Source organism: Erithacus rubecula, assembly GCF_903797595.1.
Source record: "Erithacus rubecula genome assembly, chromosome: 13".
NCBI lineage: Eukaryota > Metazoa > Chordata > Aves > Passeriformes > Muscicapidae > Erithacus > Erithacus rubecula.
Genome location: NC_136665.1, coordinates 8,274,778 through 8,302,134, shown reverse-complemented (window position 1 = coordinate 8,302,134; position 27,357 = coordinate 8,274,778). Strand labels below are relative to the sequence as shown.

Sequence of the window (27,357 nt, the reverse complement as noted above, 5' to 3'; positions counted from 1 at the left end):
GTTTTTTAAAACTTTGCTCTATCTTTGAACTCAGCTTGGTCAAATAACGAAGGCTGCTGATAGGATTTGAACTGCCATTGTGAATTAGTTATTGCATGTTTTTAAAGTTATTAATGGAGCAAAGTTCCTTCTTCCACTGTGAACAGAACAGATGCCTTGCAGACTTTTGGTGTTTACTGTAAATGTCTTACACTGGAGCCAGTAGTAATTTACTAAGGAAATGCTTTATCGACACCAAACATTTCTTCCCTGAAGTTGGTTACACAGATTAACAACCATTCTAGACTGAGCTTTTTTTATTAGGTTCATTAGTGCCTCTTTCCTTTTATTTGTCCTGCCTCAACTCAAAAATCTTAATCTTATCATTTGCTATAAAGACAATTGCTTTTTATCAAAATATCAATGGTAATATGTGTTTTTAAGGTGACCCCTTAAGTATACAGAAGAACTCTGCAGTGTTGGCAGTGGCTGGAGACATGAGAAAGTAGACAGAGCCCAATTATGCTCTAGAGAACAGTTGTTATTTCTAACATAGCCCATTCAGATTTTGCTATGCCCTGTGATATTCTTGTCAGGGTGCTTGGTTGCAATAGTTTTTATAAGTCCATGAAGGATTGAAAAGCTTTGTTCATTTAGAAATCAGTTTAAAAGCAGGATTGACCTCCATGACACCACCACCAGTAGTCTGGAATCTCATATATGAGAAACCTGCCAGTTTGAAACTGCCATGTCTCAAACTAGCAACTAAAAAAATTACTTTTGGAGGAGAGAAAAACCAGATCCATAAATAAGCTGGATTTCTGTACCTTTCCATGTGTGGATGTGATCACTATTGATCCTGCCAGCATTCCTGAAAAGTGCATCCTTTAGACGGCAATCTGGGGATTGGTTTGAATTGCTGTAATTCAAGTATTGTTCCCAGACGTAAAATACTGTCTTTGCAAGGCTCTTTGCTCAGTTCCCACATTTACTAAAGATTTTGGAGACACTCCACAATGAAATAGAGGAAAATGATTTTGGTTTCTTTAATATTCCCTAGTCTGTAAACATGCTGCTACTCATTTCTGTGCCAATAACGTCATTATTCTATAATGTAATTAACTTTTAGCTCCATCTTCCTGCCATTTTCCATATGAATGACTATAGCTTATGGAGGTGACTCACAACTCTGATGTGTAGAGGTATTTTCTCAGAATCAGACCTGAATTTCCTGGGAAGGGGAGAGTTTGCCACCCTCAAATTCCAGTGTGCACTTCTCTGATTGAGACTGTGTGTTAGCTGACTTGAGACTGTTGTCTTAGGAAACATTCAGCCTTTTACCTGGACTGGAAACCCATGTATTGTCACATGAGCTGGAGTTCCAGAAAACTGCAACAGGCCAATCTCCTGCCAGTGTCTACATCTATATTTATACATTTAGATGTATGAACATACTTTTTATTTTGCAAGGATGCAAAGACTGAAAGAAGAAAATGCTTTTTCATATTTAAAAACAACGTACTCCACCCCCTAGTCTGATAAAAAAAGTTTTTCATTTGCTAAATTTTTTCCTGGTACAAGTCTTAAACTCTGTGTAAGAAAATGAGTTTTGCCTTGGTATGTGCTGGCTTATTTTAGTAATAAAAGTGGAAGTTTTATTGTAAGTAGTAGAACACAGCTAATGTAAACCCTTTCTATAGTTTCACCTAAAACTCAGCTTGATGAAGAAAAAGTGTTATGTTAGATTAAACTATTTAACAAATCAGTATTTCTGATTTAGTGAATAGGTGATTGTATCCTAATTTTATAGATGTAGTTTTTGGCTTGTGAGATAATCCTGATAATAGGAGTGATTTTTGGTTGTTAACAGTTTGAGACTGGTATTCCAACATGATTGTAAGGCTCTCAGTATATTTATGCACAAATACAAAATTTGATAATGGCTATAAATACATTTCATCTCCCTATAAAGATTTGGCTGAATATGGGTGAAAAACCCTAAGGTTCTCTGAAAGGCATATCTACCAAAAATGTGGGTATGTTTGAAAAGACTGAGGACAAAATTCTGTTTTTTTTCTTTTTTTTTTCTACTTTGAGTCAGATGAGGTCAATGGGATTGACTGATTTAAGGGGAATAGGATTAGATTTGAGAGAATAAATGAATCCAGATTTAGTTTCTGCTACACAGTTAGAAGGAAATAGTTTGCTATAGATTTTCTGAGGGTGGAGCCAGTATCTTTACCTCTTGGTTTATTTCCATTTGTCACACACCTTTCTCCTCAAAACAGGCATGTGGAGAATGTATTGTTTTCATTTACTAATAGATAATTAGCATCTAGTTATCTATTTTTTTGTAGTCGCACTGCTTTAATTGACTTTTGCTCTTACACATTAATTTCCCTGAATATAAATTTATTTATAAAAGTACACAGGTCTTAGGCTTATATTTATAACAATGCATATAAGCTAAAACATATGGGCTTGTTTTCTTAAGCTCATTATTTGACTCAAATCTAAATATTGGAAAAATATTTCTCTAATACATGATCTTTAGAAGGAGTTTCTCAGTTCATGAGATCCTTTCTGCAAGTTCCTGTGAATACTGAGTTAATTAAATTTTTATTTTTTCATTATCTGCTTTGCAAGGTTTGTTAACCAAAGCAGTGGTCTTCAGATGCTGAGCAAGAAAGTTCAGTGCATACATTATTAGATATTTGAAAGTATGGGGCAAAATATGAGGTCCTAAATTATTCCTAAAAATCAGCCAGTAGCTAACGTGAAGATTTGCATCCTTCACATGGAGCATGAAGGCACTAGATGGCTCTCTTGAACGAGGATTGTGTTTGTCTTGTTTCCACAATCTCACCCTATTTGTTATTTTTCATTGCTCATTTTACAATGGTAGTCAATGCAAAGACAATTCCACTCAGATTTTAATTTAGTCTGATCTGAATGCAGTTTAGAACAACTAAGTCTAAGAATCAAAGCAAGGAGATTGAAAAGGATAGTGCAGCTTTCTACAGAAAATCAGGAATGCAGTCTGAAGGGATTAGTGAAATTTGGCCCCAATGTGTTAGTCAAGGATTGTAATTTGATTTACAAAAGTGAAAGAGCAAACTAAGGAGTCATTTTCCTCTTTGAATAGGTTGAAGTTTCACCATATCTGCTCTGATACTGCAGCTGCCAAAACACATTGGGGAACCAACAGTGCTTTTTTCAAGTGTTAGCAAGTTTTTAGCAGTGCTGAATTGAACCACAGCCTCTCTCAGCTTGGGGCATCTCAGCTTGGGGCACCTGTGACACTGGGCACTCCCACGGCTCCAGAATTCCTTGTTTCAGTAGCTGCAGGAAGAAGCTGCCATTCAAAAGAGGAGTGTTTTCTCAGAGAAAGCACATTTGTCTGCTACATCTTAAGACTCATGGGCAATGTTGTTGTTGATGAACTTTTCTGTCTCCAAATACAAGTAATTAAGCTCGTTGCTACTTATGATTTCATAAGTAATTGTGCAGGTGTCAGATAGATGAGAACACCCAATCTGCTATCTGCTCAATTGTTGTCTTTGCTGTCATCTATTAAATGTCTGTTTTGATGAAGAGTTACAGTATCCTTGGGGAATTGCCATCTGATAATTCCTAAGATGTAGCAGTCATTCTCTTTTATTTTTTAATTATTTAATGAAATGAAAGATGCCTGTGCAGGTTTCCATAGCTTGAGCACGATAATGATGAACAGACTCGTGTAGAATTTTTGATTTCATGGTGCCTTTACACATACATGCCACAAACAACATTTTTCCCCTTGTAGAGCTTTCTCACAAAGGAAGTAGAATCTATATTCTATTTAGAAACGTACCACTACAGCAGAGGAGGAAGGATTTTTCTTGCAGATGCATTGTTATCCCAACAAAAATGTTGGTCTGTTTCAGAGCCTTGGTGGACTGAACACCTGCATGTTTCAGTCAGAACAATCAATTTGTTCTCACTTGTTCCTGCTCTGCCTGGAGAGAATAATTTTCAGCTCTCAACTTGCAAATGGCATAGTTTCACATAGGAGGACATGTGGCAGAGAAAAGATTTTGTGCTGATAACAAGTTTCAGAAACCATTATCAAAATAATGTTACCTTTCAGCCTCTCAACAGTATTGTGAGTGTTTACAGAGGTCTTGGCAGTGCTTACTCCCCATCTGCATCATTAAGGCACAGCATGACTGGCCAGAAAAAAGAATTCTTACCAAGAGATTGGGAACAGACCAGCATAGGCCCCCAGGAAAAAAGTTCATTTTAACACCAACTCAGATAATAGAATTTATCAAAACAATAGTGGGCTTCAGGATGGTAAAAAGAGCTTCTGGAAGGATTCCAAAATGGGGCTATTTTGGTAATTTGTTTCCTCTGTGTCCTTCAGCAGGAGGAGTTTCTTGTCTCTATCAAATGTATCTGGAAGCCAGGTGCCACATGCAAAATTTTTATTTAATTTATTAACCATTCTTTCCTGAATTCCAGCAAAGTCTAAAAAAATACTGGTTTAAACATCCAGAAAACCTGAGTGGTTTTTGTGTCTTATAGAAAAAATAGAATTAGAAAATTTCATAAAAACTTTTATTTCTTTGGAAACAAATTATGAATACATTATTAGCAGGCTGAGTATTCCCAGTATATGAACTTATTGTGAATTTATGAATTCACAAACATCTTTCATTCAGTTTTGTGGAACTTTAGGTCTAATGTCAAATGTATTTGAATATTGCCCAATGATCCCTTCCTTCAGGAACCATTGAGCAGAATAGCAGTGATGAACTCCATAAGTAAGGGAAAGTGTAGGCTGTGCAATTACAAATGCTGCCAAACAGGGTTTGGAGCTGGTATGTGCATCATGATATTGGGATATTGTGAAATGCTTACTAGTAATTTACAAAATGCTGACACTTTGAGCAGATATTCTCCTGGGAAGAGGAGCAAAAGAGCTGGTTTAACATATTTAGTTTGACAGCTATAGGAGTTGTGCACATTTTTTTTTGTAGATATTTACTACAGGAAAGTAAAACTTAGGAAATGTACAGCATGAAGAAATTTATGAAGAAAGCTTGTTGTGTCAGATTGAAATAGGTTTTATAATGTTTGGAATAATTACATTTGCCATTATGACAGCTAAATTTATTTGACTCTGTTCCCTGCAGGTCAAAATTATGCATTGTAAACGTTGGCAGTCATTTCCGGTCTTTCACTGGACTGCTGCAACTTGAGGTTGTAGCTTTAGGAAAGACCTTCAAGAATTCTCTTTCCACAAGAACATCCTCCCCTTCTTTTTCAGACCTGAGTTAAATGTTCCAGATGTAATGTACTGAAGTTTTGTCTACCATCTACTTTCCATTTCACTTTGAAGGAGGGATTCAGCAATAACAGTATCAGCCTGTATCAGGCTGAAACAATTGAGAATTTCTGTGAGACTTTTGGCTTACTTTGGTGTTTACTGTGTCTCATCATCAGGTGATTGTGATGAAGCCATGTCAAAATTTTTGCCCAAGACAAGTTTCAGAATTACACATTTAATCAGGTTATGTGATAACCTGTATTCGTTTTGAGACACATTGAAATAATGAGAAAACTACTTGGCACTTTTAGATATCAGAAAAGCCTTTTTGTTTGAAACCCTTCTTCTCTGAACTGTTAGTCCTAAGAACAACTTAAAAATGTTACTGTCTGAATAGCCTCTGAATTACTGTCAAGTATCTGTCTCTAAATATATTCAAAGCTTTTCTTTCCTGAAGTGTTACATAGCACTTGGGGTTCAATGAGAGGTAAACAGCAGGACAAGCAACTTGGAAAAAGTGAAGTTTACAGCTTGTCTGTCCTCTGGGTTTCTTTGAGCTGTTTTGACCCTTTCTATATTCAACTTCACCCCCCCCCCCCTCTGCTCTCATCTGTATTGGGGCACAAAGATCAGCAGCAGCCATGCCTCCTCCTTCCCTCTTTCATGCTGGGAGTGCAGCCCTGATGCAGGTGCAGGGTAAGTGGCAGCTGTTTTAACTCTGTTCCAGGTGTGTAGCACAGCAGTAACTTTGTGTGGCTGCCTGGCTCTCACACCTGCCTGGCTGCACAGCTTGGACTTTATTTCCCAACCTCCTCAAAAAGCAATTACTTGGGAATGACAGCTGCATGTAGATAAATACAAACAGCGCACACAAAATCCGTGTCGATGTACAGACTATGAATCTTTCTTTTCCAAGTGAATTTCCTGGCTACATTAATCTAGTATTCTATGTAAGTAACATACATACATAGCATCTTATAAAGTGATATTTCTGGTATTAATGAATCTGTAAACAAGTTTTAGGGGATGATTTGTATTAGTTCCCTTGCCTGATGGGAGTTCTGTGTGAAATCTCTTATGAAAAAGATGGATTCTGAAGACAGCCAAATGCTCTTTTAAAGATATTTTAGGCAAGTATTTTATTTTTTCCTGTAGTGTAAATTCAGACTCATGTTTACTGTATCCATAAGTATTTTCTATCTACTTCTGAGACACTGCTTCTGTCATGAATGTTTCCAAATGCAAAAGTAACTTTTCTTTAGTGACCCATTAAAATTTATAGACATGTTAGATAGAAGAAAATGGTGAAGTTTTGAGTGCAGGAATGTAATTCTCTATATAATACCTATTTTGTTTTCAGAAATAAAGTTGAACTGTCTATATTTTGCACTAATTCTGTGTTTTGCATGCCTTCAGAGCTCTGTATGTCTAAACTGTACCTCCCAGCATTTATGATTTGAAGCACTACACATCCTGATTCTTGGTATAAAAATAAGTTTAAAAATTGACACTTCCTGAAGGAGAGACAATACCTACACAGAGCATGTTGTAACTGTGAGGTTTCCTACAGAGCACCTGGCAATTGTGGAGATGTACTTCAGAAAACAGTTTTTCTAATGCTTTCTTGAGTGAACATCCTATCAGAAGCTTGCTAGGAAAAGGAAATGTCCTTAAAAGTTTTCATTGTATTCTCAGCTGTGTTAAACCAGCTTATTAGGAGTGGATTTATGTGCTCTGGTACCTGAACAAAGTAATTTGTATTGAGATTGTTCAATGTGATGACAGAACTGGAAGTCATTATTACATTACACTTGTATTTCTATTTGCTGGCAAGTTCCTGAAGGACATGAGATTTCAGATGTTGTCACACTCAGAGAGTCTCACCTAACCTGGAAACCAGCAAGATAAAAAACCAGGAAATGACCTGTAAAGAACAAAGTTCTTTGGGATTTTTCAGGTACTGGTTGGGGATTTCTTGAAAAGGAACTGAGTTAATGATTGATTGTGGAAGAAGGAGTGAAAATAATGAGGTGTCGTTAATTTTTCATAATTGTCAACACTACAGGTGATAACTGGAAGTAATGTATTGCTTTGTCTTGAAAGCACATGTCAAAAGCTGTTTTAGATGTCATTGTACCATAACAGCTGAGCCAAAATATAGTGTGCTTATATATATATGAATCTGTTAATCTTGTCTAATTTAATGCACTGAGAAATCAAATCTAACTTCTTGTTTGTTTTCTTGGTTGGGGTTAAACGAGCAAGGAATTCTTTGACATTTTAGTGAAAGAAAGTCTGTCTTGCTTTAAGTGTTAAGATAAAATAGCACTGCATTCAAAGATGGTTTTAAACTATTTTTTAAATTAGTATCTTGTGGACTGTTACAGTATGGGCTGTGATTTATTTATTTATTTTTTAGTGGACCATCTGTTCATTGCCTAATAGCAAGACTACAAGAAAGGCAAAAATAACAGAAAGTAACTGAGAAAAGTCTAATACTGCAGCTTGGTGGGTGGCTTATGAAAAATGAAAGTTCTTCACTGACTTTTAGACTGCATGTACATTATCATGGCAGAAAAATAGCTTTAGAGCTAAGGAGTTAGTACTGAAGATATTTTTGAGGTTCATATTGGGTGGGTTTTTTCATCTCTGCCCTTTCTTTCTGATATAAATGTCAAAACTAAAACTGTAGTGTGTGTAAGACATTGTGCTAGAGATAATGATGGTTTTACAGAACTGTTGCTATAGGCCATTAGGTTGTAGTGTTGCTCTTTCATAATTCCTATTGCTACAATGCATTGTTTAGTTCATGCATACCATGTTTGGGTAATAAACAAAAATCCAGAGCATGTGGAAAGTTCATTTTCTAGAGGTTTTGGAAAAATCTAATTATATGAGATAATGTGTTATGGTAATGCAAAAGCTTAAGTATAAAATACATTCACTTGTAACCTGAGCAGTGCCCAGACTGCTTTCTGTTAAATGTTTTCTGTTGGAAATTACTGGCATTAAAATCTCAGCAGTTTTTTTTTCTGATGAAGGCAAAACCCTTTGAGCAGTGTTGTTTTCATGATTTTGCTTAAAGTCTTGACAAAATTTAATTTTGTAACTTAGAATATTCAAGAGGCTTTGTTTTCATGTAATACAGCCAGAGAAGTGGTCTGAGAAGTAGAAGTGAGATGTACCTGCTCCAGATTTTGCTTGGTCCTTTGAACAGGCTCTGCCGGTATTTTAGGGTATTTGGAACTTAATAGGATATGATCTTAATTTTTTATGGTTGAAGGACATTGAGCAAAGTTTAAGAAATAAATTTTAGGAAATAAAGATGGCATAAGATGTGTTCAGGGCCTGGACCTTTGAAACCCAGTGAGCTTTATATGCATTCTTGTGAAAATACAGAATTTGTGCTTAAAAAATGTGCAAAACTCTTACAAACTGCAGAAATGGAGGGGGGAATTTTCTTTTTGCTAATAATTCAATATACCATGAGACTTCTAGTCCTCAAACTCTACTAAAATGGCAAATGCTTTTTCCATAGCATCTTGGAATTTTTCACAATTATTGGAAAGAAAACTCAGTAGCTTTCCAGCAGTTTGACAGAAGCTCTGCATTTGTGGCAGTCTCTTGTTTCCCACGTGGATATTTGAGGATGTCCAGCCCTAGTGAAGGTAGTCAGTACAAGTTACTGAACTGAGCCACTCGAGAATAGAAGGGCAGAACAAACTGCTCATCCTCTGAGTTACAAGAGGAAGACTAAGAATGTTCTGTAATTCAGATATATTTTGATTTTGAGCAAACACTTTGCATCATAGTGCTGGCAGTGTTAGACACTTCTGAACATGTGCAGAAAAGAAGTGATGTTCCACTGTTGCAAGGAAGTTTTCATGTAAATATTTTATTCTGAGTATCTGTACTTAAAAATTACAGTTAAATCTCTGAGAGACTTGTGAGATATGCCACCTTCCAGCCATGAGAATATTCAGATCATTTGGTTTAGATTTGAGTTTCTCAGATTCTGAAGTCACAGGTCTTTATATAGTGAGAGAAGCCCATGAGTTTCATTGTATAAGTTGTGTTATCTGGAAAATAATTTCCCCACTCTCCAGTTATTGCTGCTGTGTCTGAGTAGTTCTTGCTGTGTTCTTTAGTCCTTAGCCCGAGGCAAGGTGTCTTCTCACTTGGCTTGAAAGTTCTGGTCTACTGTCACCTCAATCCATATTTCATGACCTTAGAGAGCTAATCTAATAATGGAAATAGAGTCTGCTTTTTCTTCATCTGGTTTCTGCTAATAGAGTAAACTTTTGCAATTCAGATGGGTATAGGTAGATAATGATTAACAGCCAAATATGGATAAAAACATCTGTATGTAAATGTTGGTAATTGAGCATGATCATGTTTAAACACTGTGCCTGGAATATTTGGTGGGCAAGTATTGGAAGCCTCTATGACTATCAGGAAAGACTTACTTCAGGAGTAAAGGCTTTTGAGTAATCTAAGGTAAAAAGAATTCATATGCATCTCAATTATTGAAAAGAACCCCATCCCAAACCAACACAACAGTCATCCCCCTGAGAAATGCATAAGCAAAACACCAATGTGTAAAAAATTCTTTAATTCCAACCTTTAAAATATTGTTTATTGTGAATAAATGATTGCAGAATAATTGCTTATGACAGGATAAACTGTGATAATTCAGTTGAATTTCCAAGAACTATTTTAAAAGCTATTCTAACAGAAATTTGTAGCATTAATATGCTCAAGAAAAGAGAGAAAAATACTGAGATTGAGCTCCTCTTTGTATAGATAAGAGAGAGAACCAACAAGTGAAGTTTTGAACCATATCCAAGTCTGGTTCCTGAGCAAGAAAACCCTCATTAATTTGACCATTCCTCATTTTGAGAACCAGTCATTAATCAATGACTGTTGTCTAATCAATGTTCACTAATCAATGTTCAAAAGAACCCCATAAAATGGTACTTATTCTGTATATAGGGATTGTTCTGTATGCATACATCTGCAGATGGGGAGAACATCAGGGTGTAGCAGAAGAACTAAAGGGGTGCCCTCAGGGTGGCCCACTCCTCCTGGTGAACCACACAAGTCCTACCAGCCTTTCTGTGGTAAGTTTGCTCCAGTGAATGAATTATTTGTCAGTCACACTCATATTTGTGTTTGTGATCACAGAGCTAACAATTTGTGCATGTATCTGGGAATATTTTTATTTTCTAGTTTTTAAATTAAATTTTCCTTATCATTATATTTTAATTTCTTGGTTTACTTTTTGTTTTAAGGGGTTGGATAATGATAATTGCTACAGATCAATTTAAGGTTCTTTTTCTCTTTTACTGTCTTGCAGATTCTTAACTTCTGGTAGGAAATGTGCTGCATAGGAGGAAGGTCAGAAAAAAATATTGATGATCCCAACTTGAAAGACTAAATTGAAGCAGGTAATGATGTAGTTCCTTGGCTTGTAATTCTGCCCATTTGATAAGAGGCCTTTATAGCAGCTGCTTTTTAGAATGCTACATGACAGATATTAATGAAGTAGAGAATCACAATTATTTTATCTCATTGCTCTGTAAAATAAATTAAACCATCATTGTACTATTCTTTCTCTTAGATCACCCTGTGATGAGCTCACCCTGTCTACCATCATTTCCTCACAGAAAACATGAACAACAAGAGGATCAGAAGAAGCCTGTGAAAAGAAGGATTACATTGCACTCATTTTTTCTATAAATATGTCCTCATATTGTAAACTATTCTAAAGTAAATGTTGTCATCTAAATACAATAAGACAAAACTAAAAATAAAAATATAAAAAAATAGTTATTTTAAAGTATGTTTTTATTACAATTGCAAAGAAATTTGGCATTGGATTTTTTCATAGAATAATACACTTCTAAAACTGTGTTTGCTGAGATATGGGGTATGGAGGGCTTGAGCAGTGAAAGAGACAAGTGCAAATAAGAGATCTAACATAGAATGATGCTTTATCGTTGGCTTGTTTGCTACTAAATGAAAATGTTACATTAATTTCCTTTATATTGCCTGTAAATACAATAAGATCCTCATTCATGGTTATGCTTAACAGACTTGCACATGATTTAATCTGCAATGACTTTGCTGTGCTGATGTCAATGACTAGAATTACACTTGTGCTGATGTAAATAACGAAAGAGTCAAATCAGTGGTTCACAGTGACCTGCTGAGAACCCAAGTTCTGCTCAGAAATCCAGTTTTCTGAAAAAAAGGCACAGAGCAATACCCAAATAGAAAATGAATAATGCCTGTAAAGGGAGCCTTTAGCATGCTGAGGTACTAACTATGGACCTGTTCCTGAAGAAATTGCTGTTAGGTAGGAGTTGATGCCAATAATTTTTGATGTTTGTGGGATGAGCCTATCAATTGGCAGGATATGTGAAGAAGTGATTTTGAAAATGGAGGCTGTGTGGTAAGACACAAGCCCTAGAAAATCTGCCTGACTCTATTGTTAGAGTCCATAGAGAGCTGTAAATAATCAGATAGTATTTAACCAAGAAGTAATGCAGTAAGTAAACTATGAAATAAATTGTTTCTGTAATATGTCAACAGAGTTTTGTAGTTGGCAATTTTCCACCAGCTAACTTTTTATACTCTCTAGGTTTCAGTTCTTATTCCACACAGTTTCTCTCTTCTTTATATAGTTAACCTACCTCTTATAGTTTTTAACCCTTAAACTATTTGAAACTCTTTGTTTTGAATTATCTTGTGCCAAAATGTCTGTGTTTATAAGCTTTGTTATCTGATGCCAGTAGAGCTTGGGTAATGGTTATTATCAGCCTACTGCTATGTTTAAATAAAAGAAAATCTGCCAACTCATAGACTTACTGGGTAACTTAGCAGTTGTTTGGTTTTTTTTTTTTTTTCCATTTAGTGACAGTTTGGTGCATTCTGTATTTGTTGAGAGCTTGTGAATGTAGCTTAAGCAATGTATTAATACTATGGAAGGCATATGAATGACATTTATACCTAGACTGAAGATTTGGAGTGTTCAGTGAGTACTGTGTGCTTAAACCAGTGACAGATTCAAGCTCCCTAGTGATTTACAGAAGGCCTAGATCAAATTCCTCAGAGAGATGTTTGGCAAGGCATAGAAAATAAACTGCCACATTTGAGAGAATTGTTAGGACTGACCTTGTCCAAGCCTATAAAATCTTTAAGAAAGAAATATGAAATAAATGTGAAATCAAACATTTCAGGTGGTATTGAGGTTAAGACTTACTTCGCTGTAGTGTGAAGGGAGAATGGAAAGAAAAGATTAGTCAGTGTAAGTTACAGAATCCCTAAAGAGAAGTGTCAACATTAACAGATGCCTGACTCCTAGCAGAAGTATCAGAAGAAAAGTGTCAGAATTGATGGATGGGTGAACCATAAATATATTTTAGTGAGGGGTGATAGCTCTTTGCAGCCTCAGTGCATAGAAATTTTCTGTTAACTTGATAATCAGTGAGATAACAGCATTAATATTTATGTTCTAATAACTGGGCTTAAGACTAGATGATGAAAGAATATTGTTTCATTCCCTAAAATATAGTAGTCTTTAAGGTGGAGACTTGGCAAGGAACTACTGAGAAAAATATTGTAGTTTTCACTTATTTAGCACTTTCTGCTCTGCTGTTTCAGATCTACATTATTAATATGTCTGTGAGTTTTTTTTTGAAACTTATTTCTAAGTAAAAGTCAGAGGTTGGTTATGCATATCATAATCCATGTGTCAGCACACAGACTAAAGTTTTCTCCATTTTCTACGCAGAATTTTAGATCATAGAATATTCTGAAAATAATTAATTTGGTATACACTTAGCTGCAAGTTTTCATTATGCTAATTTTGTCAACTGCATATTGACTGATAAGTGTTAATGCATTTATTAAGTGCCAAACAGAGATCAAGAATTTTTCAGATTTGTTTTTCTCATTATGGTTAGGGATTCTTTAGCATCATAGTATTTTCCAAAGAGAATTTCTCATTTAATGGATGATCAAAATGTTGAAATGACTTAGTGACAGGATGTGTCTGCTTATGCCTGGGAAATGTCGTCTGTATTTTTACATATAAATGGATGTGCATTTGGTCTTTGGATTAGGGATGAGGTGCAAGTTTTTAATAAAAACAGTAGTGGTGTACAGCCTGGCATAACTGTCCAGTGAGCAGAAAGGAAGAGGCTGTAGGCTGAATAAATTGTTCTGGTTTCCTACATACAGTGAGAAGTTTTCCACTTTGATGATTAAAAATGTGGAATAGTAACTGATATTGTGATATCTATACTTAACATTGTATGAAATGTATACATGTATGTAAAGGTCCATATAGATGTCTATTTAATAATGCTGTTGATCAATATGTAAAAGTCCTGCAGGGTGTGGGGAATTTATGTATAGACCTTTTTGTTTTGGAAGTCCAAAAATACTTAAGTTGAAACTTCTGGCTGCTGTAGACCCTCTACTTTTTACATATTCTTCAGTGTATGAACCAGAGCTTGAAAGGGTCTATGTCAAGGGTTGATGTCTATGCATCCCATACTTTTGGTTTACATCTCTGGAGAAAACTAAGCATTTGGATATATATATAGTATCTATGTATTCAACATTTGAGTATTGATGCACAGGGAGGTATTTTTTAAACTGTCCCTCTGCCTCTGGTATGTAGGTATTAATATCAGCATACAGATACAGGAAAGATGAAGTCTAAATTGTGTGAGGAAGTGGTGTCTTGCTCCTTCTATTTCCCTGAGGTAAGGAAAAAAGACTGAAATAAAGAATTTCTTTTCCCAGAATTTCTTCTCCCATTCTTAAAAAAAGTTATCTGTGATATGAAGTGTTGTTGTTTCTAAGAGGCATCATCAGATGCTTTTCACTCTGTTGCATCTTTTATGCAGTGATAAAATATGTGTTGTGGTTGCTTTTTTTCTCTCCCCATTTTTTTTTCCTGGCCATATTTTCAGTTCAGGAGTGAGTTTTTCTGTTCTGATAAAAATGGAAGACTGGAAGAGGAAATTTGAACAGATGGATTTGAGTTACCAAGCAACACTTAGTTTCCCAGGCAATGGAAAAAGAATTGGAGCAGGTGCTAAGTGGATTTTATTCCTTTTTCTTCTTTTAAAAATTATTGTGAGCTGATGTAGGGACTTCACTTTGACAGACTCTTGACAAACTTCATAGAATGATAAACGTTCAATTAACTACCTGTGGAGGTTGTTTCCTATGTGACGTGAAGAGTTCTTTTCTGTATTTGTGGTAGAACACAGTCTGTGCAGCAAGGCTGTTGTAGAGGACATTGGTGTTTGCTTCACTCCAATATTCTCATATACAATCAACTCTATTTTTCTGATTTCAATATGTTCCTGTAATTTCTGAATGAAATAAGTGCTCTACATTCACAAATATTTAGCTGTTACCCTCTACCCTCCCTCTTGAGAAAGACTGGCTTGGTTGGCAAATCTCAACTGGTAGGCAGAGCTGAATTGAATTGATGGTGCCTTAAATTCAGTTTCTGGCAGATCCATAAATAGGATTTTTCTTTTTAAAAGTCAATGCAAACTAATTTATTCCTTTCTTTTTTTTTAGTGAGATTGTGATGCAGTGAGTTCTTTTGACAAGCATAGCATTTTACTTTAGGTTAAAAAAGCATGCTATTTACAATTTTTATTTTTCCAAAAAACCAAACCAAAATGCCCACTTGCCAAAGCACTCCCATCACTCAAATTGTGTGAAAAGTTGTGTCTTTGGGTTACTGCTCTCATGTTCTTCTCTGCTCTACATTTGCATAACCTAACAGCTATATAGAACACTTGGGAATATAGTGATAACATTTCCCAGAGTATCTAGGGCAGTTAATTTTGTTAACTGAGAACTTTGACATTGTTACATGATATGATGACTTTTCAAGTTAGAAAATAATATCTAATTTTTCATCTGCCAGTATCTCCAACTCCTTTTCTGCACTGCTGCTCTCAGTGCACTTGTTCATCACCCAGCCTGTTCTGATACTGGGCTTTCCCCCACCCTTGCCCTTGGAGGTTCCCCAGAGCACATTCCTGCAGCCTCACTGTCCCTCTAACCCATCCCTTCCCTCTGTAATTCCAGCAGCACTGCTCAGCCTGTCACCTGCAAGCTTGCTGAGGCTCTGCTCAATGCTGTGAATTGAGATATTGGATAGTATTGGTCTCAATAGAGGCCCCTGGCAAATGCCACAAAGATTGTCACAAAACTTTATTTGCATTTTTAGAAAACTTGCTATACTACAGAGCTGATAAACTTACACATTTGAAGTCTTATTAACTCTGATGTTTGCTGGCTTTGCTGATTAAGTTTAAGTAGTAAATAGCCTAAGCCAGCAGTAATATTAAATGCATGTAAGTAAAACCCACCCATATTTAGAAAAACACTTCCTGGAGAATTAGGGAACTGAAAATCAAACCCATAAGTTATTGTAGCTAGTGGTTTCACCAAGTCCAAATGAAGGGAAAAGAGGCATGAAAAGGTAGGCTAGAAAAGGTAGTAACAAAACAGTATACCTATTAATAAGTGTGGACATTAGTAGATACAACTATAGTTTTCAAAATTAAAAAGTCCTGTGCTAATCAATTTGAAGTATTACTGCAACATAGGGATGGGCCAGCACTCCCCTGGGTTGGCTCAGGCTGTTTACAGTGATTGATGTTTTATAAATATACAGTTTATAAAAGGATTTCTACCAGAAAAATGAACAGCATGTTTGAAGTACTGTGCATGTTAAAACCAGCTAACACATTCTTCAGTAACCTTAAGAACAAGTGTGTGAAATATGTAACTTCTGCTTCAAGTTGTTGAGTGTGACTCTGGTTTTGGCAGGGCTTTTTTTCTGCCATTTGAGAACTAAGCTCTTAATTTAATAACTTAAATTGTTTTTGCATCTGCAATCAGGCTGAAGAGGAACACTGGCACAGAGCAGAAATTAAACAAGTATGGGTGTGTGCATAGGTTTGAAGGTGGGGAAAGCACTAAACAGGATATCACCCTTTCTCTTTGTTTTTCTAGGACAGAACTCTAAGGTTTTAGCTTGTTTAAGGAAACTATCAGGAGGTTAGTTGTATGAGTATGGAAAGAACTATTAGAAAACTGCTTTCCTCTGTTTAGATGAACTGGCCTATGGAAATGCCACAAGCACTATGTGTTGGCACTGCTGGTAACATCCTATCTCACAGTACTGTCCACGGTATATAAATATGATTTTGTTTTTTTATTATTTATGAAGAGTGGAGCTGGCACAGAGCAGCATCTCTACTGTGTGATCTGGATCTTGGGATTGCATTTGGTAATCTCTGCTGTGACTTTACCCTTTTAAGTATTGCCTATATGCTTTTGATGGCAGGAGCAAGGGAAGTCTATTCTTAGTTACACCCTAAGGTGGAATTCCATTATTACTCCATGGTTAGTGTTACACTTATTCTAAAACTGATGGGTTATTGCATTCTTTTTCAGCCTTATTAAAAAGTTCTTTGTGTACTCAGGCTTCTAAATGGGAAGGAAGTAGTGGAAATAAGTCTTTAAAGTAATGGATTTGTTGGATAAGGTTTTTTTAAACACTATGGATTACACAAAGGATTTGTTACAATAAGGATTTCACATTTTAAGAATTTGAAGATGTGTTTTAAACAAAAGTGTTTAAAAAAAAAAATCCCCACACCCAAAACGAAAAATACTGGTTTATAACTCCCAACAATGTTTCATTAGTGTGTCCTACAGCAAATTAAGACTCCTTTTAGTGCACCTGAGTTACTAATAAATGGCTATTTAAACATTTAGCTTTAAAAAAGGCATGTTTTTCCATACAGTTTTAAAGCTTTATATGCACCAAAAAGAGAAAGTTTTTTAGCCAAGATGTTTCTAGAGTACATTTGCTTTGCAGAAGTGTAAGCAGCAGTTGGAATGTCTGTTTTTTGATTCTAATTGACTACCCCTGAAAGCAAATACATGGCCTTCCTTTATTGCAGATACTCAAGCATTTCAGTATACAGTCTTAAAGAAAATAGTGGAAAGGGAGAAAACTGTTTATCATCAAAGCTTCTTTTTCTGAAAAGATGTGTAAAGCAATAACTCTTCCCTTTTCCTAAATTTGTAGTTTTGGTAAGAGGAAAAGAGATTAATGATACTGTGCAGAACAGAAATAGTCCCCTAGAAGTTTTATTTCTTCTATAAAGAAAAGAAATAAATTTTTAAGAATTCTGGTAAAAGTGGAGTTTCAGTAGCTCCTTTCAGGAAACACTCTCTGTGTGCTTTCAATTACAAACTAAATTGTCCCACATGCATTTCAAGCTCCATATACAAATCGTGTTTTCACTTGAAACTTTTTGTATGTGGTCTCTTGCCAGAGGACAAACTTCCAGTATGACAACGCACATGGTTGCTTAAGGTGTTTTTGACATACAAGTCAAAGAAAAGCTGAGTTTCTTAATGCTTGGATTATTTTCCTCATAGTCTGTCTTTGGGTATGTTGGTAAAACTTCATAAGCCTCTCTTGCATGCATGAGTTCAGGAATAAATGGAAGTCTGATCATTGCAAAGAAGTACTTTGGCTCATGATTCAATGTGGTGCTTTTCAACTGGTGTAAAAACTCCTCTTTTCTCCCTCATGCTTTTCTTTACATCTCCAAGTTTTTTAATGTAGGCCAGGGATGGTGTTAGACTCATTGTTCAAGAGCAGTACTGAGGCCATTGGGATTATTGCTGGAATTGTCCATCATGATGGATTATTGACCTTTCTTTTATAGTTTGTTTGTGGTCCCTGATTAATGCAATTTCTTTCATATTCATCAAAATTCATACTGTTTATTTAAAATGACAAATTGAGGGAGAATTAGGCATGCCTCCGAGTATTTTGCTTATCTCGGAGAACTTAACAAATTAAAATACACCTAATTTACAAAGAATATCTTTGCAGAACTTTTGTAGCTATCAGCTCTTTGTATTTCCTCAAATTTTCATTTCATGTCCTTATATGCACATTTTCATTTCTTCAAGCTAAAAAATTTGTTGCAATTTGGCAAAATTTCTTTAACAGGTTCTCCCAGAGTTCAAATACCTATAGTGGTGAATTTTTAAAAGATAATTCATGGTAACATAATCTTTTCCAATAACAGGGCTCCTTATTCCTGCACACTGGAGACAGACATGGGAATTTTGCATTGTCAGTTTATGGCTTCCAGAGAGTTTGATTAGGACTTCTTAAATCTACTTTCTTTTAAATTACTGTGAGACTATTTTGGCTGGACGTAGATGTGAAGAGTCAGAAAACAGCAGATAAATCTGTATGTTAAGAATTAATTAATTCCTGTATGTTACATTTTCCTAGTATTCTGGTTGAATTGAATTTGATCAGTGTTTCTAATGGTATTTTTGGCAAAAGAAACTATTTAGGCACTTAGGTAAGTGCTGCGCTTTTACTTAAATGATTGATTGAAATATTAAAACACTGCTGATCTAAATTTTAAAGTTCAGACCAGCTGGTCCTGTAGAAGAACTACCAAGGCTTTCTTTTCCAGGAGAATGAACCAGTGTGCTTTGAGGTGTTGGAGAGAGCTAACAGCTCCTATGCCATTGTCTGCTGTGATTTGCAGATTTGTACATTTTGTCTATGAAGGCAAGAAAAGTTGCATTTACTGACACAATGGTTTCTCATGCCAGTTTTTATGCTGCCTTCTTTAATGATTTTTCTTTCTTCTTCTGATGAAGGCACTTGCAGTTTCACACCATCTCTAAATTACCTATGTTTCTGAACATTTCCTTTCTAGAGCATTGCGTTATTTAAGCAGTTTTGTGTAAATAAAGGTAAAACCTTGAACTATATTGGCAGTATTGGTATCATGGAATGAGAACAACACAGTCACTGATGTATTGGGAACCTTAATAAAATACTTCAGAAACAGTAAAGCAGGATCAGTTTGCAGCACCCTGACTCTCCTGCAGCCAAGACACATGAAGTGTCTTTTAATAAAGCTGGGATAAAACCAGAGTTTTATTTGGGTAATTAGTATTAGGTTCAGATTGTTATGTAGTGGGGATTTTCAGCACCAGTGAATAAAGACAAAATCTTGCAATGTCTTCTTATCAATTTCTGGACAAAAGGGTAGAATTCATCTTCCACCAGTATTTTAAGATTGTAAATATAATCTGTCTCTTCTTTGGATTTTTTTGATGTTTAAGTTAGCAGTAAGATTGTGTGCTCAAGTTACTTCTGAGGCCAATACAAGATGTGGAAGGACAAAGCAATGACCAAGTTTGAATTGAGGCTCATTTTAATCTAAAAACTAGGACTATTAAAGTAAATTTAATGTGAAGATCTGCTTACCTGCCAGTTTTGTGTGGGTGTGTTAATCACCTTGACAACTAAGCATCATCAGGAAATATGAGATGTGGGCATTTGGTTACACAGCATTATCATTAATTTGCATGTGCAAAGTGGTTACTCAGAATTACTAATATTTGGTGTCATATAGGTGCCATATAAAGTGATACAAAAATTCTAATTTTATAAATGATTGCATCTCTGAGAGATTTTTAGTATAGGCTTTGATTGTTGCTGAGATGAGGACAAAATATTTTTTTTTTCATAGAAATAAGAATCAAGAGCTTCCTTCAATACAGTTTAGGTTAAAAGAAACTATCCCTAGTAAGTTTTTGATTCCCCCCCCCCCCCCCCCGCATTTTCTTATTTGTCTCTCTGGGCTTTTTATTAAAAGAAAATGAAAACAAAAAATACACATAATTCCAGAAATTATGTAATGGGTAAAAATCTGGTTTCCTTAGGCTATGAGGACTTTCTGAAATATTTAGAATATGGTTTGCTTAGATGTTCAGGCAAATTTGAAAGCATCCAGCTGACCTCAGACAGTAAAACAATCAGGGTAAGGTATCATGCATGTAAAGTGTATCCTTAAATTAGTACTCCGAAAGTATATTCCTGAATCAGGTACCCCAAATGAAAAAGCACATACATAGAACACCATAAATTCAAGAACTGAGCCTTGTGGGAGTCTCTGAACATTTGAATCTGATTGGAAGAAAAACCACACAAAATAATAAAGTGGGAGTCATTTTCTGATCTTCTCCAGAATCCTAAAGTCTGCTTCATTTTACCATCAGGGATAGAGAAGAAAAGCTTTTAAGTCAGCCAGCATCAGATTGATTCATAAAGCAAACAGGAAAAGCATGATGAGGCAAGGCTTCATGCTATGATAGACATCTCGGAATACGCATCTTTGGCACTCTATACATCTTTGGCTAAGGGGGTGGAAACTCTGGTTTGTCTCCGTGGGCAATGTGTGGAATCCTGTTTATATTTCAGCTCAATTTATATGGCCTTGGGGAGCAGAGTCTGGTCTTAGAATTAGCTGTAATTTTTGCTGATCTGATAGTGGTATGACTGGCCAACTATTCTTTTTCAGAACTGTATGACAAATTCATTACATACTCTTATTTTTTTTAAACATTTGTGCAGTGAAGGTACTTATTTTATCTAGGACAAACAGCTGGTGGTGATTGAGAGATTCCTTTCATAGGTGATTTGCAAATGTTTCTTGCTTTTTGTAATAGAAGAGTTGCTTTAAATTTAAAAAAAAGAAGGAAAATGGTATACTATGATATACTATTTCATAAATGCAGAAAGAATTTCATAAATGCCAAAGCAATTGGAAAATGCATAAAAGCAAAATTATAAGTTCACTGTTATCTGTTAGTGGTAGTTTAAATATATGTATATGTACCTGCAGTATATTTAATCTGATAAAAAAAGTTCAGACTTAGTGTTAGGTATACTAATGTGTCTCTTTCAGTTATTTTAATACATTAGGCCACACCTTTTAAAAATCTATTTTATGAATGTTTATTAGCAGTAGATTTTAGTTTTATAACTAAATAATACTGTTTAATAACCGTAAATCATTCCTACCACTTAGTCTTTGAGAACAGTTGTTTCTCCCAGTCATGGATAAGCAATGTGTTTGTTGCTAGACAGAGGAAGAAACTGATTGACTGTGATACATAAAATTATGACTTTTAAACTTGTGGGTTATAAGGTAGGCCAGACCTAGATGAATGACCTTGGCTCCTTGGCCTCAAGCATAAGTCTTTTTTGTGGCTACAAGGTTAGTTCAGGAATCTATGTGGAGCACTGCATTAAAAGATCTGGGACATAAAGACATCAAGGATGGCACTCCTGTCCTTTAGAGCAGAAGGACTCCAAAGGAGTAGAAATGGGACTATATCTTTCCTGTTTAAATTTTTTTAAATAATAAACTTGATGGTTTATGGGAAGGGAATAAACACCATCAAATTCTCAAATTATTTTTTTTGTCACACCTTTACTACATTTTTTTCCAGGTACTTATGTGACTTTTTTTTGGGATATATCATACTAAGATATAACTCTAGTTTCATGAGACCGAGTGCTGCTGTCTTCATACTCTTGTGGATTTTTAAAAATTATTGTTTTTATAAAGACCAGTATGTATTGGTACTTTTAACTTTATCTTCACTAATGCAATCCATTTTTCTTTTGCCTGTGAATTTAGATGCGTCAAAACCAGTATGAAAATGTGAAAACTGAAATGTAAATGCTACTGTAGCATGTGCTGTGTCAGCCCACGACATAATTATTATCCTTAAATGTCAAATTTGAATATAATGTGTTTAAATTGCTTATTTCAGACATTAGAGGAAAAATTAAGAAGAAACTGCAGTAAAAGACTTAACACTTACCAGTGTTTGAATTAGTAACACAATTGAATAAAGTTTGGGTGTTTAAGCAGCAACAGCAGCACTGTATCTGGACTAAGAAATTTCTTGCTGGGTTGTCACGCTTGACGTTAATTATTGATGAGGGGTTTCAGAAATAGCGCATGTGCTGGCAGAGGTGGCTGTAACATGAGAGAGGGAGTGCACTGGTGGCAGAGGGCTTACAGCCAGGGAAGCACCTGTAGCACCTCCACTTACCTGCTTCTTGTCATCAGACTTTTATTTTGTTGCAATGAGTTCGTGTGAGTGATTAAAATAATGGAAAGATGAGTCGTCAAGCTTATTTCTATCGTGTCCCTCCACAGGAATTGCACAGAAGAACCCAACTTCAGCCTGAGCCAGCAAAGACCAAGGCTCTGCAAACAGTCATCGAAATGAAGGTATGGGCTCTGCATGTTTCCCTGTGTGCAATTTTTATAGCATGGAGTTGTGTACTGGGTACGGCTGGGAGGGGGTTAATTTTTCCTGTAGCAGCCTGTCTGGTGCTGTGTTTTGAATTTCAGACTGAAAACGGTGTTGATAACATGCCGATGTTTTAGCTATTGTCCAACAGAGTTAAAGCTTTCCCAGTTTCTTGCTCTGCTCCCACCCTGCAAGTAGGGTGGGAGTGGACAAGAGGCTGGGAGGGAGCACAGTAGGGCCAGCTGACCCAAATTCACCCAAGGGATAATCCATACTGTCATGTCATGCTCAGTCTCTGCAAGCTGAAGGGAGGAGATTCAGAGTCACAATGTTTGTCTTACCAAATAACTCTTGTGCCTGATGGAGCTCTGCTCTTCTGAAAACAGCCAGATACTTACCTGCCCATGGGCAGCAGTGCATGAATTCCATGTTGCTTTGCTTGCTTGCACAGCATTGCTTCACATATTGCACTGGCTTTATCTCAAACAATGACTTTTCCCACTTTTGCCACTTGCCCGTCCCACTGAGGGGGAGTGAACAAGCAGCTGTGACACTCAGCTGCCTACCAGGCCTTCATTTATGACTTTTACTCTTTAGTCATTGAATGCTTCCTTTACCATGTCAATTTATTTTGTTATGTCTGTTTTCTAAATATAATTAATTTAAAAAATCAAGTGTAACATTGCTGAATAATGAGAACAGCTTTCTAAAAAGACTAAGGGGGTATGTCTATGTGTGTGTTTTAGGAGATCCAAAGCAAATGGAATAAACTGGCTAATGTAAAATGTTTTCTGCTCAAACTTTAAAACCAGTACTTCTGTTGGTTGTTATTAAGATGTCATTTTACAACCAACCTAAGGAAAATATTCATTGCATCAGTAGGTATGACAAAATGTGATGAAGCAGCTCTCTTAGTCCTGACTATAGTTCACTCTTTTTTGATATATAATATTACTAAAGTGCTGTGGCTTTTCCCTCCACAATAACAAAGAATAAAAGCAGTAATTCAAAAGTGAAAACTGATATTTTTGCATAATTCTATGAGTCTATAATGTTCATCTTTAAGAGAAATACCATGAGACTTGAGATAATTTGTGAATTGGCAATGCAGCCTGAAATTTATTAATGATGGTGTTTCCTTTCTATCTTAGAAGGAAGTGCAAATTAAAGGCCTCATTTTCCCAGTGACTTCTGTTATGAGCAAATGAGTTCAGCATGTCTAAACATTGTAGTAAACATGCAGCTAAAACAGCAGGAGTTTATAAATATAATATCTGTCTTTTAATAGGTATTAATTAGTTTGGATTGTATGAATAACAAAGAAGGTACATTGATTGCAGAATTCCATTTTTGGATGTATATTTTCTTTGGACATTAGCTCAGAAGTCTTTGTATGAAATCTATGTTTTAGCAGTAACTCATTACCCTAAGTAAATGGGAAAGTAAGACACTGGCTGAGAAACTTGGTTTTTCTATTAATATTCAGAATTAAAAATTTAAAAGTTCTGGGATACAAAAGCAGTGTGTTAGAATAATGTATAATTTTTCATGTGGGTTATATAACAATGTAAAGGACATGTTGAAATTAATTTTTAGTTCCTCTTCCTGCACCAAAATTCTTTGAGAAGAACAGAGGTGGGGGGTACAGGACACATGAATGACATATGATGACTTTATTTGCTTCTGACAGTGCATGTCTCTGAAGACACTGAAGTGTTTTCAGTTTGATTCCCAGGAGAGGTGGGCGTGGTGCACTGTTCCACTTTTAAAAAATCGAATGTTTAAAGTTTAAAGGGGTTTCATTTGTTGTGAGTGAGGCTGCAATCCTCTTGCTGGAGTACTGATGCAAAGCTGCTTTTTGCCTCTGACACACCCAGTTCTTTCTGTCCCTATGAACACACGCCCCTTTGGGGTTGCCCCTGTCTAAAGTAGATTTAATATTGAAAAGAAAAAGGGACAAACGCAAGATGTTGAAATCCACATGATGAGCAGCAATTTTTATTACAAGCTCCAGATTTGGAATGTTTTCAAGTAAATTTAAATTGTCTTAATCCAGACAGCATTTGTTTCGAAAAAAAAAGTGGAACATTTGTTTTGAATGATGAAGCATTGAAGGAATTGTTTCCCTACAAAGTTGAGGGTAGAAGAAGGGAGAGGATTAGCTGTAATATGGTAGTCTCAGGCCATCCACTCCCCCATGCAAAGACTCCAAGAAGTTTACATTTCTCTTCACCACACCCAGCCCTTCCAGCCCCTCACCACTTGAGCTTTTGTCTGAGTTCCTTCCATGGCTCCCCCAGGCTCTTCCAGGATGCAACTTTCCCTCCTTCATAAATCCTTCTGTTCTCTCTGTGGTTTCTTCCGTGCCTTGCCACTGCTGAATTCTGTCCCTTTTCCCAGTCTGTATTCCTTTCATCCAATCCAGTATACCCGTTTCTTGTACCTATCCTCTCTTGTGTTTATTTGTGCTAGACATCTTCTGCACTGTGTCCTGTCATCTTCTTCATTCCTCTCTTTGCAAGTAGTTGCTTATTCTTAGAGCAATTGCATTGTCTATGTAACTGCTGTCTTGTTGGCCAGTGTTTATCTCCAGTACATTCATGCAAAATAAAAAAAAAAAAGGAACAAACAAAAAAAGATGGAAAATTCACATCCTATGCCTTGACTCCTGTTTTTCTTGCTTTATTTTTTTCTTTTCCAAATACCTATTGTCTTTCCAAATGCATTGCACAGGCCATTCTTTCCTAACTTTCTGGTTTTGCTTCATGGACACATTTGTTTCCAGATGTCCCATGTCTGTTGCTCTATTGTTTCTCACTACACTCTTTACTCTGTTTTCTGCAACTGAACTTATTCTCCAGAAGCCTTTTCTTCTTCTGGAAAGCAGAGTCACAAAACGAAGCAAGGGCACGATGCTTCCCTCTCCCACATACTCCTATTATTCTCTCAAACTAATCTAGTTTTGATGCAGTGGTTGTTTTGGAATTTGTCACTGGATATATATGATTAAACTGCATTTTTTTCCATCATGCCTCTATCTTAGTCTATTGAAGTATAAAATAAAACTGGTACATGGAAATCCTTGCCTTTAATTGCAATGCACTTATGCATGCTTCCTTTCATATTGTGTGCTGTCAAATGCCAGATGAGTGATATATTTGAATCCATTCTGAATATCAGGGATATTCAATGTTAATTAATTCCTATTAATATAATAAAAATGACTTAAAGGAAACACTTTTCATTTGATTCTATGATAAGTACTCCTGAGCATGTGAAGTGGGTCAGAGCTTGCTCATCTCTCATGGGGCCCCACTTGGAGTGCTGCCCTCTGTTCTGGGCTCCACTGGGCAAAAGGATGTGGAACTGTTGGAGCAAGTGCAGAGGAGAGGCACAGCAATTCTCAGAGGGCTGGAGCTGCTTCCTGCTGCAGGAGAAATGGGGACAGACCTTTCAACAGGGCCTATTGTGGCAGGACAATAAACAACAGTTTCAAACTGAAATAGAATAAATTTAGATTTGACATATCAAGAAGAATTCTATAATGATCATGGGAAGGCCCAGGCATAGGTTGCCCAAAGGAGCTGTGGCTGTCCCTTCCCTGAATGTGTTCCTGACCAGGCTGGATGGGGCTTGGAGCAACCTGGGATGGTGGAAGGTGTCCCTGCCCATGGCAGGTGGTTGGATTAGATGACCTTTAAAGGCTACTTCCAACTCAGCCATTACATGTTGCTATGGTCTAATTCTATCATCACCTAAACAATGATACTACTTGAGAGAAAAATTCAGAAATTGCCTACAGGTATGGCCTAGAACTCATCTTAAGGATAGGATAGTGAAAAATATGTGGAGTCTAGCAGCTATAAAATCTCTATAAATGTAAGCTGTAAAGTGAATGAAAATATTTGTGGTTTACCTTACTTGCAGAAAGAGCCATCTTTATGTATTGATCCAGCTGTGATATTTCAGGTATGGGTTTGGTTCTAGAGAGGTGTGTATTTGTGCTTGCAGTGCAACATACTCTATTGTTTAAAGATTGCATGAACTTTCACTTTCCTTATCTTCAAAGATAAACCTGAATATTCTCTGCATTAAATTGACAAGGTAAAGATTCATACAGTAAGGGTAGTTGTGGATGGTCTGCTGACAGCCTGTGTACATATGTGTGCTTAAATTCAAGCTTTATTAAATGTGAAGTTTCAAATATTTCTTTCTGATTGCTTGTTGAATGCCCTACAAGCAAAATTTTGCAGACATAATTTAAATTTATCATGTATCTCAAATGATGAACAGTAGCATTTCCTTACTTTTTCTTTCAGAGTAATTCAGCCTGGAATGCTATATTATATATAGGGTTGGACTTGATGATCTTTGTGGGTCCCTTCCACCACAGAATATTCTGTGGTTATTTACTAATGTTTTGCCCTTTCTCTCTGCCCCTCAGTTTTCAGGAAATGTGCTATAGGACTCTTGTAAGGACTGATATGATTCACGAAACATCATTGTGGAAACTTACTCAGTCATTTTCCATTGTGAAATATTGTTTTCTTCAGCATCAGAACACATACTAATTTTTTTCACATTCTAAAAGAGGTGGGTTTCTGGTAGGTTCAGTCAGCAGAAACCTAAATAGCCCGAACCTCTCACAGAATATCTGCAACACTATTCTAATAAAGGAGATAAGGAAGAAGTATTGGTTACTGCTGGAAGGAGGGGATAGATTAGGGTGAGTGCCTTGATCTCTATCCCAAATCCTGCTACGTAATCTTATGTCTTTTAACAGATTTAGAGGGCCTGATTGAAAAAACCCAAACAAATGCTGTATTGTTTTAGAACACAGAAGATGTTTATTA

At 36.2% G+C, this 27,357-nt stretch overlaps 1 protein-coding gene and 1 long non-coding RNA gene across 5 annotated transcripts in view; both read left to right on the top strand.

The window, feature by feature from the left end:
- Positions 1-27,357, top strand: part of ERC2 (ELKS/RAB6-interacting/CAST family member 2) — a 400,862-nt gene that overhangs the window by 59,032 nt on the left and 314,473 nt on the right. For all 4 annotated transcript variants that reach the window (XR_013775763.1, XR_013775764.1, XR_013775765.1 and 1 more), the window contains one exon: positions 22,408-22,482. Coding sequence is in view for 1 of the 4 variants with exons in the window: in XM_079317392.1 (XP_079173518.1) it covers positions 22,408-22,482 (75 nt within the window). In the remaining 3 variants the exon portion in view is untranslated. The remainder of the gene's footprint in view (positions 1-22,407; positions 22,483-27,357) is intronic.
- LOC306807636 lies at positions 8,755-11,365 on the top strand. The gene is made up of 4 exons (XR_013775766.1): positions 8,755-8,958; positions 10,283-10,410; positions 10,647-10,737; positions 10,911-11,365. It is a non-coding gene; the product is annotated as an uncharacterized lncRNA (long non-coding RNA).